The sequence below is a fragment of the Montipora capricornis genome, chromosome 8 (assembly GCF_036669925.1).
Source record: "Montipora capricornis isolate CH-2021 chromosome 8, ASM3666992v2, whole genome shotgun sequence".
Classification (NCBI taxonomy): Eukaryota; Metazoa; Cnidaria; class Anthozoa; order Scleractinia; family Acroporidae; genus Montipora; species Montipora capricornis.
The window spans coordinates 7,386,469-7,401,468 of NC_090890.1; the positions used below are offsets into that span (position 1 = coordinate 7,386,469).

At 40.6% G+C, this 15,000-nt stretch overlaps 2 protein-coding genes across 4 annotated transcripts in view; one reads left to right on the forward strand and one right to left on the reverse strand.

The window, feature by feature from the left end:
- Window positions 1-2,581, forward strand: part of LOC138060472 (melatonin receptor type 1C-like) — a 2,944-nt gene extending 363 nt beyond the window's left edge. The window contains exon 1 of the mRNA XM_068906264.1: window positions 1-2,581. This exon is cut by the window's left edge and continues 363 nt beyond it. Within this exon, the coding sequence (XP_068762365.1) occupies window positions 1-914 (914 nt within the window). The 3' untranslated portion in view covers window positions 915-2,581.
- LOC138059340 (3'-5' exoribonuclease HELZ2-like) overlaps window positions 1-15,000 on the reverse strand; it is a 58,782-nt gene that overhangs the window by 10,413 nt on the left and 33,369 nt on the right. For all 3 annotated transcript variants that reach the window (XM_068904923.1, XM_068904922.1, XM_068904921.1), the window contains 8 exons: window positions 14,966-15,000; window positions 14,541-14,619; window positions 12,987-14,252; window positions 9,817-12,422; window positions 7,453-7,658; window positions 4,357-4,442; window positions 3,875-4,006; window positions 2,908-3,084 (listed from right to left, as the gene is read on the reverse strand). The exon at window positions 14,966-15,000 is cut by the window's right edge and continues 400 nt beyond it. In XM_068904923.1, the coding sequence (XP_068761024.1) occupies window positions 2,908-3,084; window positions 3,875-4,006; window positions 4,357-4,442; window positions 7,453-7,658; window positions 9,817-12,422; window positions 12,987-14,252; window positions 14,541-14,619; window positions 14,966-15,000 (4,587 nt within the window). The remainder of the gene's footprint in view (window positions 1-2,907; window positions 3,085-3,874; window positions 4,007-4,356; window positions 4,443-7,452; window positions 7,659-9,816; window positions 12,423-12,986; window positions 14,253-14,540; window positions 14,620-14,965) is intronic.

Consider the following 15,000-nt stretch of genomic DNA (forward strand, 5'->3'; position numbering starts at 1 on the left):
CAGGAAACACGTTAGTCTGCATCGCAGTTTTCAAGAACGTTCGACTTCGGTCTACGACTAATTTGTACATTGTTGCTCTAGCACTGAGCGATCTGCTGTCCGCCATCTTCGTGATGCCTTTCGTTTGTGGTGTGCTTGTAGCCAGTAAATGGGTTTTCGGTGACGTGGTTTGCCAATTTCACGCTTTCTTCAGCTTGTTTGTAATATACGTTTCCCCCGTAATAATGGGTCTGACGGCCGTGAATCGATACGTGAGGATGTGCAAGCCAGACGAGATATACAGGAGATGGTTTTCAAAGAGGAAGTCTATTGCTTTCCTCACGTCTGCATGGATCGTTGTTGCTTGCTATGTTGCAATTCCGCGGTTTGCAGATTTGCAAGAGCATCGGTTCATACCAGGTTATGCACAGTGTTCTCTTGGACATCACAGCAATGCTGAGAAAAAGATTCATTACTGCATTGTACTCGTTCTCTTCTTTTTGACACCTCTGATAACAACTGTTTCCTGCTACCGAAAAGTCGGGAGGATGATACGCCAGCACAACGAAAATTCTTCAACTAATATTCAGCAAGGCGTTAACACGGGCATCAGCAGGCACGAAATAAATATCAGTAAATCCCTCTTTGCAGTCGTGTTTGCCTTCATGGTATGTTGGGTACCATTTTGGATAATTGTAATCTTACGGCGTTTCTTCCTTGAAGAAAAAATGCCTCGAAATGTCGAACTCTTGTGTATGTTTCTCTTCTATTTCTCCAACACAATAAACCCGTTCGTGTATGCAGGAATGAACTCCACTTTCAGACGAGAATTTCGCAAGATACTCCTCTTGAAACGATGTCGTAGAGATACCGTTACATTTGGCAGAGAAGGGGCAAACACAAGAAGTGAACACGCACAGCAACCTATCAGATAAGGCTTAAGTTGGAGAGAAAACAACACTGAAGAAATCACACCGTTTTCTCAGAAGCACTGCGTTTACGTAGTTCAAATCCAGTAATTTTACTTTGGTATTGATTAAAATTTTACTTGTTTCCACTCATAGATAACGGTTCACTTCCATTTGACTCACCGATCGTTTCACAAAATCAACAGTCAACCGATGGATTTCATTTTGGCCCGCATTCCGAACCCCGGTTTCTGATCCGGCCGGAAGTGTACCGATCTAAGCGTGGGGTAGACTCGGGGATGAATTTTGTTGAGGTGATAATCAGATGCGGTTTAAAGGTTTTTTAACACGGACTCCGCAAAAAGTAAACGCGCTCGCATGGACAATAATTCAAAGTGCATGCTGCCTTACCTGAAAAGCAGGTTTTTTTAGCATGTTTCAGACGCGGAGTAAAAGCAAAATAACTGCAAGATTTCTTGCTTTGAAACGTCAGTCTTTACAAGATCAAGAAGAAAAGAAAGGATAAAAGGAGAAGGTTTTTAAGACCTGCGCATCAGTTGTCATTAAATTCAAACAAAACAACAACAATAGCAACAACAGAACAGTTTCTTTGAAGTTGGTTAGGTGTCGATGTTTTACCACAGCAGAATCAAAAGTTATCCAAACATCGCAATGTAGAGGCAACGCATCGAGACACGCTCAAGTCAATACATAGGAACTCACAGCCGAAATGCAAAATATCTGCGACACCATTATATGGCGGGACGCCTGTTCTTGTAAGATGTTGAAGATTCAAGGAATGAAAAAATCAAACAGGTGGCCGGGATCAAGGGACAACACGCAGCAACTCCCTACTACGACTAATCAAACGAAGCAAGACTGCGGAAGAAGCAACTAACGTCTAGCCATGCTCCTTACTTAATTATCTCCTGCTTATCGCAAAGCTTTACATTTGGAACAACAGAAGGAACCAAGGGAATCCAAATATTAATGGTTTAAATTTACGGCGCGTTTGAAATATGAAACTGAACATGACATACGGCGTTATGCTAAAATAAAAGAGACTCTAAGGCACAATTGTGCGGGTCTTCGGAAAGTTTTGGTGTTTTGGTTTCATTTTGGTGCTGTTAATACTCTTTCGTTTGGTAGGGTTGTAAGTAGTTTTGTCAGTATTACGATCAGCATTGTAAGTAATATGTATTGTAAATAATTTTGTAATTAAAAAAATGTATCGTTTTATGTCGCTCGTTGAAAGGTTATATATAGGGAGATGTGATTGCTGGTGAACTCCTATTTGTAATGTCGCCTTGTGTATTGAGAGAATTAGACAGAATTACAATGAATCAAGCATTCTGTAATATGATCTCGCGATGTCTCGCGGATGCAAAGTTCACGAAATGTTTGGATTCCTCAATCATAAGGTGTAAGTATGTAACATGACGTTATGACAAGAACCTAACGTCAATCTGCACTGTAATCACGTTCTGTTTAAACACCTGTATTACTGATATTTCGTATCTCTTCCGATGGTTCACTACCATTGAGGTTAAGAAAGATTCTTGCTGATCATGAAAAATTGACCCACCAACTCAAGAAGTGCTTTAGGAACTGTAAATTGCATTAGTTTAAACGTTGAATAAATGTACAAATTTTTAAAGGGCTTACTTTCATTTTGAAAATTTTTGAATTCATTTAAATAAACTGCTGAGCTTTAAAATAAAATGAATGCCGAGTTCTTTTTTAAAGGCATTGTATCACAGTATTGCCCATGCTGTAGCCGTGGCGAATGTGACAGTTTATAAGCCAATCAGCAGTGACGTTATAATTCTTGGGGAGAATTTTACACGTACGTGTGAAAATTTTGCTCAACCCCTAGCTCATTAGTGATTGTTATAAACGAGAAATTTTTACACGTACGCTTCCGACTGGCTTATAAACGGTGACATTCGCAATGGCTAGAACATGCGCAATACCGTGATACTCTCTCCCTTTAACAGCAAACTGAAGAAGCACAACTTACCGGTGACGACATCCACAGCCTTGTTTGACGGTCCACAGTAAATTACTTGAGGTGGTGCCTTAGGAGATTCTTCCGTTTGTCCTTGGCCTTTTTCCCAAATCTTGTACGATTTCGAAGCTCTATTTCTTTCTGCGAACCAGTAAGCTATGTGTACGCCAGTGACTGTTTTACCAGTACCTGATTGAATGCAACGCACATGATGTCAACTCGAATCTCCTTGGCAATAAAAAGAGCAAAATCTTTAATTTAAAAGTAACGGAACATTCATGATAAAGTGAAGTACGATCGGATAAGGACTGTTTAGGATGTCATTGAATGACAGCCTGTTTCGAAACCTGAGCCGAAGTTATCTTCACACTCAAATGATTTGTGCAATCTCAGTAGATGGCATAAACACTGGATGGTTGTTGATGTGATTGGTCAACGAAGTCGGGCTATTCTTGGTGGACTGTCAGTTAAGCCTATATGTCATTGGCTGTTGTACATTGTCGGAGAAGTTCCCTTCCTTCTCTCTGGCGTATTGTTTTACCGGCCAATAGGATGCCCTGTCAATGTTCACTGTCGAGTTGGTGTGCCTTTTATCCCCGCTCAGTTTGCAACTCGAATCAATAACAAAGAACTCCTAGCCTAATAGTAAGGTGACCGTTTGGTGACAACAATCTCCTTCCTTGAGTGAACGTTTTTCTTTTTTTTTTTTTGTACCAATAAATGAAACACTATGAATTCCCGCTTCACCGACTGCACTTCGCAACTCACTTCAGCGGTTTTCAAGTGTAGTTGCGGGGTTTGGAAAGTGGGGGGTGGGGGGGGGGGGGGGGGCGAAGAAATTTATGTTGACTGGTGCATTAGTGACCGGTCCATCAATTACTGTATCTGTAGTCGGGATTCCAAGTGATCGTGGACTAACCATGTCAAGTAAATTTTTCCTTCTAGCACCAACTTTAAAGGCACAACACGTTTGACTAACCTGGGGGACCCTGAATAAGAGTAAATGGCTTGGACAGTGCCTCCCTCACGGCAGCCTCTTGAAACTGGTTTAATATTTTAAAGCCATGTTGTCTCAAAGACAAGTTGCAAGGGATTTCGGCCCCAAATTTTTCTGTAAAATGTGAAAGGAAAAGATGTTAAATTTTTGTGGGAAAACTCCGTTTTGTTAGCATAACGTAAAACCTAGAAAAGCGAATTCCTTGGCCGAGTGTGATGTGAAGTTTTTCTATTCCTTTCTTTGAAATCTAATCAATGGTCCATGCATAAGACTTAAACTGAATACTAATGTAGAAAAGCTTTTTGAACAATGTATTTAGGATCACGAGATTCATGCAAAAAAGGTATTTAACGTAACAAGGACAAGAAATAGTGTTATCAAAATCTTACGACGTCCTCAGTGAGATACTCATCAATCTCCTTCCTCTGTAGAATAAATGTCTCAGGATGTGCCGTCTATTTTACCTTCTGTTGGTTCTTCTCCTTTGCAAATGGCGTGAACTAGCTCCGATGAATCTTCCAGTTTGGTGCATAATGCTGCATACATTCGTCTTAAATACAAAACGAAGTCAAGTGAACTTCAGCCGCTTCAACGTTAAGGATGGTGCCTACTATTGTTATTGCGCATACGTTCTGCGCATCTCGAGATGCTCGGGTTTCCTCATTCTCGTCACCAGAGCCTTGGATCTACCCAAGGTTCTGGGAAACTCTGTGTAGAAGAACATGCGCCTAAAATTGGCTATTCGAAACTTGTGGCGCCTGCTCACTCCTCGTGCTAACATGAATGCACCAATTAGAGACGCTTTTGATTGTTCTTCATGAAAACCAATGAGACGACACTTTGTTTCAGGGTTCCCCAGAGCTCCTCTCTCCCTAGGATATTTTTGCAAACCGGAACATAGCAAGTGCTCTTGGTATCCAAAAAGAAAATTGGGAGTAACTATACATTTTTCGGAGATAACTAAGCTTCAACTTGGAAACGAACGCCATGAATTGCTCTGTGTTTGAGAGCTTTTTACAAACATTGGTGATTAATAAATACCTTTGAAAAATACGTGGTTACCCCCAATTTTCTTTTTGAATTTCAATAACACTTGTTAAGATCCGCTTTTCCCACTTATTTATAAATCACGCAAAAATACCTTTGAATTAGTAGGCACCGTCCTTAAAATAATTCCAAAACTCGAGCAGATCTAAATATTTATCGGATATTTCGTTCGATTCTCGCCAACTTCATCAGCAATGCGAATATTCGAGATAGTCATTAAGAGAAATTATGCATCGCGTTCACGGCAAAGGCCAAAAACAACGCTGAAATTTGCCGCAGCTTGTATTGTCAAAAATCAAACAAAAGTGTTTTATTTTAACTCATTTTTCACTTCTTTGGAGAGCTAAAGTAAAAGAATTTTCTAGTATTTTATGAAGAACAGCAGCCTCCGTTCTGTCGTTTGGCGTTTTACGCAAACACAGTAGAGACCTTAAGATATACGACGGCGACGTCGACGAAAACTTTGCTTTTTCATAATATGTCTTTCCCGATTATTCCATCTCGTTCATGTCCTACAATGTGGGCGAAGTATCCTTAAAATCAACTGGTACGATTAATTGGTTTGAGAGTGAAAATAGAGAATGAAAGATTCTCTCTTGCATGCTTACGTTGTCGTCAAAACCTTAAATTTGATGATTTGACGTCACTGTTTTACAGAGTACCGCAAAAATATGTGCCAAAATGCGTGCCGCAAGTGTAGCACGATTATTTTTCCTCTTTTAATCAATGATATTATTGTTTTGTGCCGTTTTTGTTGCCGTCGCCGACGTTGTTTCTTAAAGCTCCCTATATAGTGCTAATGTGACTATGTGGTTACATAGTCCTAAGGGAGACTTATAAATGACCGGGAGGTGCAGCATTTCAACGCCGGAAATAATCAAACGCCTCTTTTAACAAGACGTTCTCTGGTTAAAAATTCAAAAACACTGAGCTTTCCATTGCCAGTCTGAAATCAGATTGCAGACTGGTAATCGAAAGCTCAGTGTTTTTAAATTTTTAACCAGAGAACGTCTTTTTAACTTTTCAATTATGCCACCTGGTTACTCATCGCTCTTAATTACAGAATGCTAAGGCAGTCAATAGCTACTCAAATATGGTGACAATTTCAACAACAACAAAATTCGAAACTCATTTGCCGAGTCGTTAAGTGCCCCTGGGACCAAAAAATCAATTCTTATTCTTATTTGGATTTCAAGACTATGTTAACTAAGCCTTGATTTCTAAATGATACCTGTTAATTTCAACGGGAATTTCCCTATTTAAATGGCTCGCTATTTCGAACTTTATGTTCTCTAGAGACCGGGTTCGAGGGGAGAAAATGACATCAAAGGCTGACTTGTTTAATGCGTGTGTACGCCGCAGAATTAATATGCAGCTCGGGAGTTTTGGGCTTTTAGACTTTTAAACTCGCGTTTTGCATTTATAATAAGCGGCATGCACACGCTGAAATTTTGAGTTAGTGACGTCACTTTTCCCTGGATCAAATCCTCTGAGGTCCAATCGGTCAGTTTTGATTGGAGTAATGGCGGATCGTAAAATACAAAACTTACACTCAACGTAAACGGTCTTTGGATAAAAATAAAGCTCAAAAATTCGCCAGTTAGATGTTAAATAAACGCACTTTCAAAATCTTAAGGAAAAAGGGGAAGTGATTTTTTTGATCACAGGGGCGCTTAAAATATGTTGAAAGGTGCAGAGTTCTCTTTTGGGCAGAAGGCTTACATCATGATGTCACCAAATTTGTTATACTTCCTTATTAGCTTATTGTCCGTTGTTCTTAGAACCACACCCAAAGGCAGGTTGATATTTTTAATCCTCTTCCTTGAACTAATAGGACTTTACTTGACTTGACTTGATACAAATTATTTAAGTTCCTCCAAAGTGTAGGTAACTTTGTCAAATTTTAAGCCATTAGCCATCCAAAACTGCAGGTAATGAAAAATGGTTACAGCGCACTAAGATGTTTCTTGGTAACGAAGCTTTACCATTGTTTTGTAGTCATTATTGACGAAAAGACGTTAGGGTATTTAAGCTTCTAGAGTATTTCTTTAATTCATAAAATAGCATGTCTCTGCCACCCCTCCACTAAAACAAGAAAATAACTTAAAACCACAGAATATATTTTTTACAATAAAAATTGTTCCCAATTTTTCCAATGAAAGCGTTTGCATCGGAAAATTTATAAATTTCAAAAACGCTCAGTTTGGTTTTCAAATTTTCCAGGCGTCGCCTTCTTGAATAATTGTAACACGTCGTGGTTGCCCTGTTGTTTAAATGATAGGGCAACCACGACACGTCGCAATTATTCAAGATGGCGGCGCCCGGGCAATTTGAAAGTGAAAGTAAGTGATACTAAAATTCACTTTTCTTCGACACAACCCTTTTTTTTAAGAAAATTGTCGATCAAATTTGATTGCAAACATTATTTTATTCGGTTTACAATTACTCATTAGTCAGAGTGGATGTTCTCTTTAAAGTGCCTATCACCCCAATTCAGTGGGCTTACATTGTACCTTTGAGGAAGAATTCGGTGGATAATCTCAAGAGTACTCCTGTGACTGCTACCGTCGATAAGTCCGTCTGGTTCCTTTGAAGATGCCTGGTGCAGGTTCATTGTTATTTTAACCTTTTGCTTTGCTTCTAGGGCTTCTTTAATAATGCAGTGTCCTACCCAGAAGTCAGAACCGCGTTGATGTTCATCGCAGCAGTTTCTAGACATCTGAAAAAATAGGCAAAAATGTTACTAAAATATTGTACATATCGTAAATATCAATTTTCAGCTTTCAAGGAAATACAGACCAATGAAAAGTAGATTACGGGTAGTCCCTTTTCATACTACTTTGTAGCCCTTTCCCATCTCGAGAGAGAAATCGTCATTCGCTCACGACAATTAAGACAAAAAGAAATATAAACGACTTGACTAAATTTTTAACATACTAGATTTGTAGTTGCTACCTTTGTGATTTTTAATCATTCCCGTACATGATTTTCTTTTAAATCATGGTGAATATAGAGTTGCATTATATTATATGAAAAGTTTTCACCCCTAATCAAATAGTTACTTCTGATGCCCCCTATAGTTTTTTACCTTGTGTTGTGTTACTATTAATAGTAACCTTATAACTAAGGGCCTACTGACCTTTTTTGGGGGGCTGCGTTTCTAAGGATGTAATGGTAAAGTAAGTTGAGAGAATTTGGCATAATTTTGGTCAGTTTCCAACTTAAACCAATGACCTTAAATATGACGTCATCATGCCAAACCCATGGTCACGTGACCAATAAAAGAAAGTCCTAAATTTGCCGACATGCTACACAATTTGGGTATTTAATCAGTGGTTTGATAATTTGTATTCGTTTTTGCATCCAGCCAAGCATGGTTTTCTTTTTATTTTAAAAAATGTTCTTTTTAAAGAAATAAACGATACTGAAATACCCATAACATTTTCAAAAAAGATGATTTGAAAAAAAAATGCTAAAAACAAAAAGTCAGTTCGTTTACGTATGCGCAGTTGACCTGAAAACGAGCGCGAGGAAGCGCGAAGAAAAACCTTCGATGCAAGAAATAGTTTGTGCGGTGATTTGTGCTTGTGAGAGGGTTTTCTGGCCAGTTCACAATATGATGATGTCAGTCACCGGAAGTAACATTTCAATTGCTTAGCAACGCTCGAAAAATCCGTCCGTGGGCCCTTAAGCAAGGCGACGACAACGGCTAACGAGAACGTTGTCTAAAAATATTATATTACTGTAATATTTTTGCGATTACTCTAAGTCGAGAGAGAACATTGAAAATTCATCGTCAGGTGCACTTGTCCACCACGTGACCTCAAATTTGATCATTTCACGTCGTTGTCAAGAAGAGAACGGCAAAGAAATTTATCAAAATTTAAAACGCACGTGCAGGGTGTGCAGAACTGTTGATTTCTGTAATTAAACCTATTGTTTTGTCGTTCTCTTAGCCGTCGTCGTAGGCCTTGCTTAAAGGTCCTTAAAGGCGGCGAAAGACGAGATACAAAAACCCTCAACTTGTCGCGCAACATCATTTCCTTGCAAGTTTTGGTCGATGTTTCGCGTTTTTCACCTTGCGTGATCAACTTGAGCCGCAACAAAACATTTGTTGCGGGTTAAAGAAATGCAAGGCGCTGATTGGTTGATTTGCTAGTACACGAGCACATTTGTCGCGCGACAAGTTGTGAGCTTGATGAAAAACGAGCAACAAAGCCAAAGTTTGTTGCTCAGAGTAGACCCGCGCTCTACTTTTCGCAACAACTTTCTTCAACCCGCAACAAATGTTTTTGTTGCGCGACAAGTTGATCATGAAAGGTGAAAAACGGGAGACATCGACCCAAACTTGCAACGAAACAATGTTGCGCGCCAAGTTTAGGGTTTTTTGTGTCTCGTATTTCGAGACTTGCTATAACTGCAAGTCGTTCAGCATGGAAAGTATGTATCAACATTCCAGAAACAAAACGGTGTGGATGTTTGGAGAGGAATTTGAGACTTCATCGTCAGGTGCTCGCTGCCTCCTCATAACCACAAATTTGGTCAATTTTTGTCGTTGTCAGAACGAGAACGACTAAGATATGTACCAACTTGTAATTATAAAACGCACTAAGTCTTGCAGGGCGTGCAGAGCCTTTGCTTTTGTTCATTAAGTCTATTGTTTCATGGCGATCTCGTAGCCGTCCTCGTCGCCCTTGCTTAATTAAGCCCCCTAATTAATAATTAAAAATGTGATGATTATTTATTCACAATCATGGTTTTTACGCCTTAACCTTTAAATAATACCGGACTAGGAGATGAAGTGCAATATAAAAAAGGCTCGATTTGAGTACCCAGTCATCCGTTAAGATGTGTGCGGTAACCTGGCTGTAACTCACCTTATCTCTATCTTCACTGGAAGCCGATGTTTCCGTTTTGGAATAAGGGACAAGAGCACACACCAGATCCCCAGGATGAAATTCCAGTTGACGATCACGACAATACGACCCTGGAAGAGATACTGTGCCATGGAGAACGCCTTTCTCCTTCTTCCATTGAATGCTAACTTGTTCAATAACGAACCCGTCATTCTCCTTGACAGCCCCTGTGGCGGCCTCCATCGCAAGAACAGGCTTCCAAGCCTGAATGTACTCGTCAATCGTTTCATACCGCTCTCTAGACGCCTGGTGCCTAGCTGTATGTGCAAACGATTCGCGTGGGTATCTTCGGTGTTCGATACAGATATTAAGGTGGGCGTTTACCTTGAACAACTGAATATCAGGCACCAGGATTCCTCGTATCATATGAGGGCAGAGTTGCACAGGGAAGAAATCGTATTTTTTCATTACCAACGTCTTCTCATAATAATGAGCGTTTGGATCGCTGGAAAACTGAGAAGCAGAGTCGCCGAAATGAGGATGCTTGTAGGGCCCGACTTTGTCAGAAAATGCGTGTTTTTGAGGTTCTTCCACTTCACGCAATGGTGACTTGATTTTCAGGCGAGCGTCAATTTGCTTGATTATGGTTGCAAGATTGCTTTCTTCTTTTGACCTAACAGCATCCATAATACGAAGCCAATCATCGGAAGGAATTTCCAGTACCGAATCCTGAGAGTGACAGTAGCTTTCGTCACCTTGCCCGTTAATAGAGCTGTTGGAATCTGGTGCTTTGTATTTTCTAAACCTCCACTTAAGAGTGACGTCGAAGTCTTCCTGTTGTTTTAGCTCCACCGGGCTGAGGTGACTTAGGAGCAACCGCTTTTGTTTCCCTGCGAGGTGATCGTCTTCTGGCTTTAAAATATGAAGACTTGTGGAATTTCGATCAATTGATTCAATAAAAGCACGCGTTTCCTGGCAACGCTGTTGAAGCCTTGACGCCATACGTATTCTTTTACAATCCCTTTCAAATTTACGCGAGTTTTCGTGCATGTAATTGGAGCGGCGACAAACTTTTGAAATCTCATCCTTTGACATGTTTCCACCATATGGGCTACCCGACTGCAAACCAAGAAGACGACGATGGACTACGATATCCATGTATCTTCTGATTGGGGACGTAAACTGTGTGTAAGATCGCATACCGAGTGAATAGTGCTGAATATTTGCAGGGGGCGTGTCACCTTCACAGACAAACTTCGCCCCGGACTGAATCCGTCGGAAATGGGATCGTGCTGCCGCAAGTTGAGGGTGGTTCGCTTCGTTGCAAATCAGTTTATAAACCTTGGCGATGTCACAGGACACCACAGCCTCATAAATTGCACTCCAAACCCAGCTTTGGATTTTGAAAGCGGTCTTCTCAGAATTCAGTAGCTCAAGGGACTGTGAATTCCCCTGCAAGACCTTTGCATAATGAAATGATAATCTGGCGCATTTACGGTGCTTCTCGATCCATTCACCCAGTTTTTGGTCCTTGGGAGGCAGCTGAATTCTCAAAGGCGCCAAGTTGGGGTTTTTTTCTGAGAGAATCTTTGCAACTTCCTCGTTGGCTAGAAGCATCATTTCCTCGATCATTTCATGTGCTTCAAAACTGTCTTCAATCCCTTCGTTTTGCCAGTGATCAAAAGCACTGTCTCCCAACCTTTCACGTCTTCTTTTCTGGGCGAGTGAGCTTAACTGCCTGATCTTTTCTGGAATATTTATAGGCACGTTTCTGATGTTCTCTTCCCTTTTCTCTATGATTCCTTGAGCTTCAGTGTAATTCAGGCGGCAGCAAGACGTGACGATCGTGCGTTTAACGTTTGGCTCTTTGGTGATCCTTCCTTCCTCGTCGAGCGTCACGAAAAGCGACACTGCCAGACGATCCTTTTCTGGTAAAAGACTGCAGTGATTTTCACTTAGCTCTCGCGGCAACATGGGAATATTTTCTTCTTCTTCACCAGGGTAATATGATGTGCAACGCAAAAATGCTTCCTGATCAAGTGGAGAGTCTGGCTGAACAAAGAAACTGACATCCGCAATGTGGATTCCTATTAGAAAGGTGGATAAGGAGATTTCCTCTATGGTCAGGGCATCATCCAGATCCAAAGACTTCGGAGGATCGATTGTAAAGGCTTCGTCAACCTTAGGGCGACTGGAGTACTCTTTTTTAGGAATGGACCAATTGGATGGAAAGTTTTCCGTCACATATTTCAACGTATCTTTTTTGAAAGCCCTCCTAATTCCACGTTCGGCGTACGAAATCTGCATGCTACTTTTCAAGTCTTCTCCCCGAGACAACTCCCTAACTACCATTGCCAAAGGGTAGCGGCAATCTCGTCTCCACTGAAGGTATCTCACAACAAACAGGAACTTTCCACTGAGTACATCTTCTTTTTTCAATATTCTGACCTTAGTGGCTCTGTTATTTTGATCTTTCTTGTAGATCGGTATACCTTCACATCCCCTATCTGTAAGATTTACCAGTTTTGTGGCCGACTTGTTGATGGGCACCATTACGGTAGGGTTTTCGTAATTTGTAGTGCAGACGAATTGGCGTTCATGTGGACTTATGATGTGTTCTAGAACCCCTGTTAACAAGAAATTCATGACCCGTTAATCATTATCTCATATATAATGTTAGCTCGGAGGCTACCGGCTTAGAGTCCATGGTCCATGGGTGACCGTCAACCCTTAATCCATATTTAAAAATCAGGTGCGGGTGACGTTTTGACGTTCTCGCATGTCATTTGTCAAATCGAAAGAAGAAGGAATAACTTCTCTTTTACGGTGAAATGTTCCAAGAAGTCATTAAAAGCCAGAAAATTCCCTTTTAGTTGCTCAAGAACATACAAGAAATGAAATGTTTAACGCTCGGTTGATGAAGTATCTGTGTCTACTCTTAAGTTTAAAATATTCTTCCCACTTGCATCTCACAAAGAAGTAAGGACTTAAGTCTTACACAGACCTTACATTATTACGGCCCTGTATATTAAAATACTCATGCTAATTTTCAGCGATAGTCGATTTCAGGTATCATCCGGTAATAGCAACTCGTTTCTTAGTGTCCCTCTTAATGTGCGTTCCTAATACTCAAATTGATTTTTGGTAATTTTCTATCGGCGGTTTAGTCTCGTGAAATAATTAGCACTTACCAACGATTTTTCCTTGGATCTTTGGCTCATTTTCATCTACCTTTGAGCTGTCTGTCTTGATAGGATTAAGAAGCTCTAAAACGATCTTGTCTCTGTCAAAGGCCTGGCGAACTCTTCCCTTGATTTGGATGTCCGGAGTTGTTGTGTCTTCAACCTCCGCATATCCTAATTGAGAATTATCAGGACTTAACCGAAGGTTGCAGACAATGTACTTTTGAGGTTCTTTTCGTAGAAGTTCCCAAAGGACAGAAGGATCTAAGAATTCCTGCTCCTTTGCAGAAGCTATAATTCGCTGAGCCCTTTCAGAGGGAGACTTGTAAAGGCCGAGGTTTGTAAGACGCACTTCAACTCGACCGTTGACAACCCGGATTTCAGGGCACAGATCTGTCAATTCCCCCACGGCTTTAAAAGATGGATACCGCACCTTCTGAGAGGAATGTACTCTGAGGGCTTGGGATCTGGAAGCTTCTAATGGTGGGAATTCAGAATCTTGAAACATTCCTCTCCTATCATCGTCTAGCTGTTTGGTCCTTTCGCACTCTCTTACAAAAGCTAAAATGATTTCATCTATATCTCTGGGAAGCAAAGTCTCATCATCGATAAAGTCATCTTGGAGGTCCTCAATCTCTAGATTCCTCTTTTCAGCCTCATTCTCTCCCTCTTCTTCATCTTGGACTTCAGTCTTTTCCCCTTTTACTCCTTGTTCGTGCTCGTTGGCAGCCATGGTGGAACATGACCAGTCTTGCTTATTCTGCTCAACATCTATTTCGTTGTCTTCTTCTTTTCTTTCCTGGAGAATATTTGAACCATTTTCTTCATCTCCAGTTGTTTCAACAGCTTCCTGACAACTGAAAGCATTATGTTCTTCACATGGGCTGGAGTCACCTCTTGTTGCTGGCATTGATGAACATTTTGGAACAAACGACTGTGCATCTGGGTTGAGCTGAATGCTGGCGATGGCGGCGTTTATTTCGGTCTCAAGTTGAGCCATTGTTGTACCATAGAGTCCATCATTTTGATTGCATCTTTTTATGAAATCTTTCCAAATGATGCGACAGTTTCCAACGGTACAAAGCGATACGGGATCACCGACAACGGCCACCAAACATCTCGCCCTTGTGACTGCTGTGTTCAATAATTTTGGATCAGTCAAAAATTCCCAGTACAATTGTCGATCAACTCCACTTTCCTTTAGCTCCTGCTCCTGTGGCTTGCAGGTGTGAAATGTACGGACAGTGCTAATAAAAAGCACTCGGAATTCCTCCCCTGTTATAAAATAAGTAAGGAAAATAACACAGGGCATATTTGATTCAGTGAAGAGATTTAGCAGCTGGTGAAGAGAGAATAACATAACTTTCATTCTTTTATGACAAGCAACAGCACACCTTTTCGCCTTTGCCGTGTCACGTAAGCCCGATGCTTAATCTCTTTAGTATTAGTTTGGTCACGTAAATTTTTAATTTTGACAGTCCAATTTGTTAGTCGGTCAAAATGGAGTAAATTATTGTCTTCGAACTTGACAAAGAAGTATGAACATCTGCGTGCTCGCATTACCTTGGACATTATGGATTGTGTCCACCTTCACATCCGTAAAAGCTCTTTCCTTTCTCAGTCTATTTCGAATAGCTTGGACCTTTAAATGACAAATAAAATGTTTTAATATTTACGAGACGTCATTCATTCGTTCCTTCATTCGTTTGATCGTTCGCTCGTTCATTCAATCGTTTGGTTGTTCGTTCAACATCCATCCATCTATCAATCTATGCATTTATATATGCGTACATTTATGCATTGTCCACTTTGGCTGTAAAAGCGTGAGTGTGAAGGTATGAACTGGAGATTCGTGGAATTAAAAAAATGAGCTGAGACCTATTTAATTAAATGTGCGCGTGCAGCCGTATTATTTACGGTCGTCAGCTGGCCATGGAGTTCATAACTCATGCAATACCAGCGGTCAGGGAAAAGTTTCATAATCTCACCTGGTAACGGTAGGAGGATAGAACTGCGATCTCAG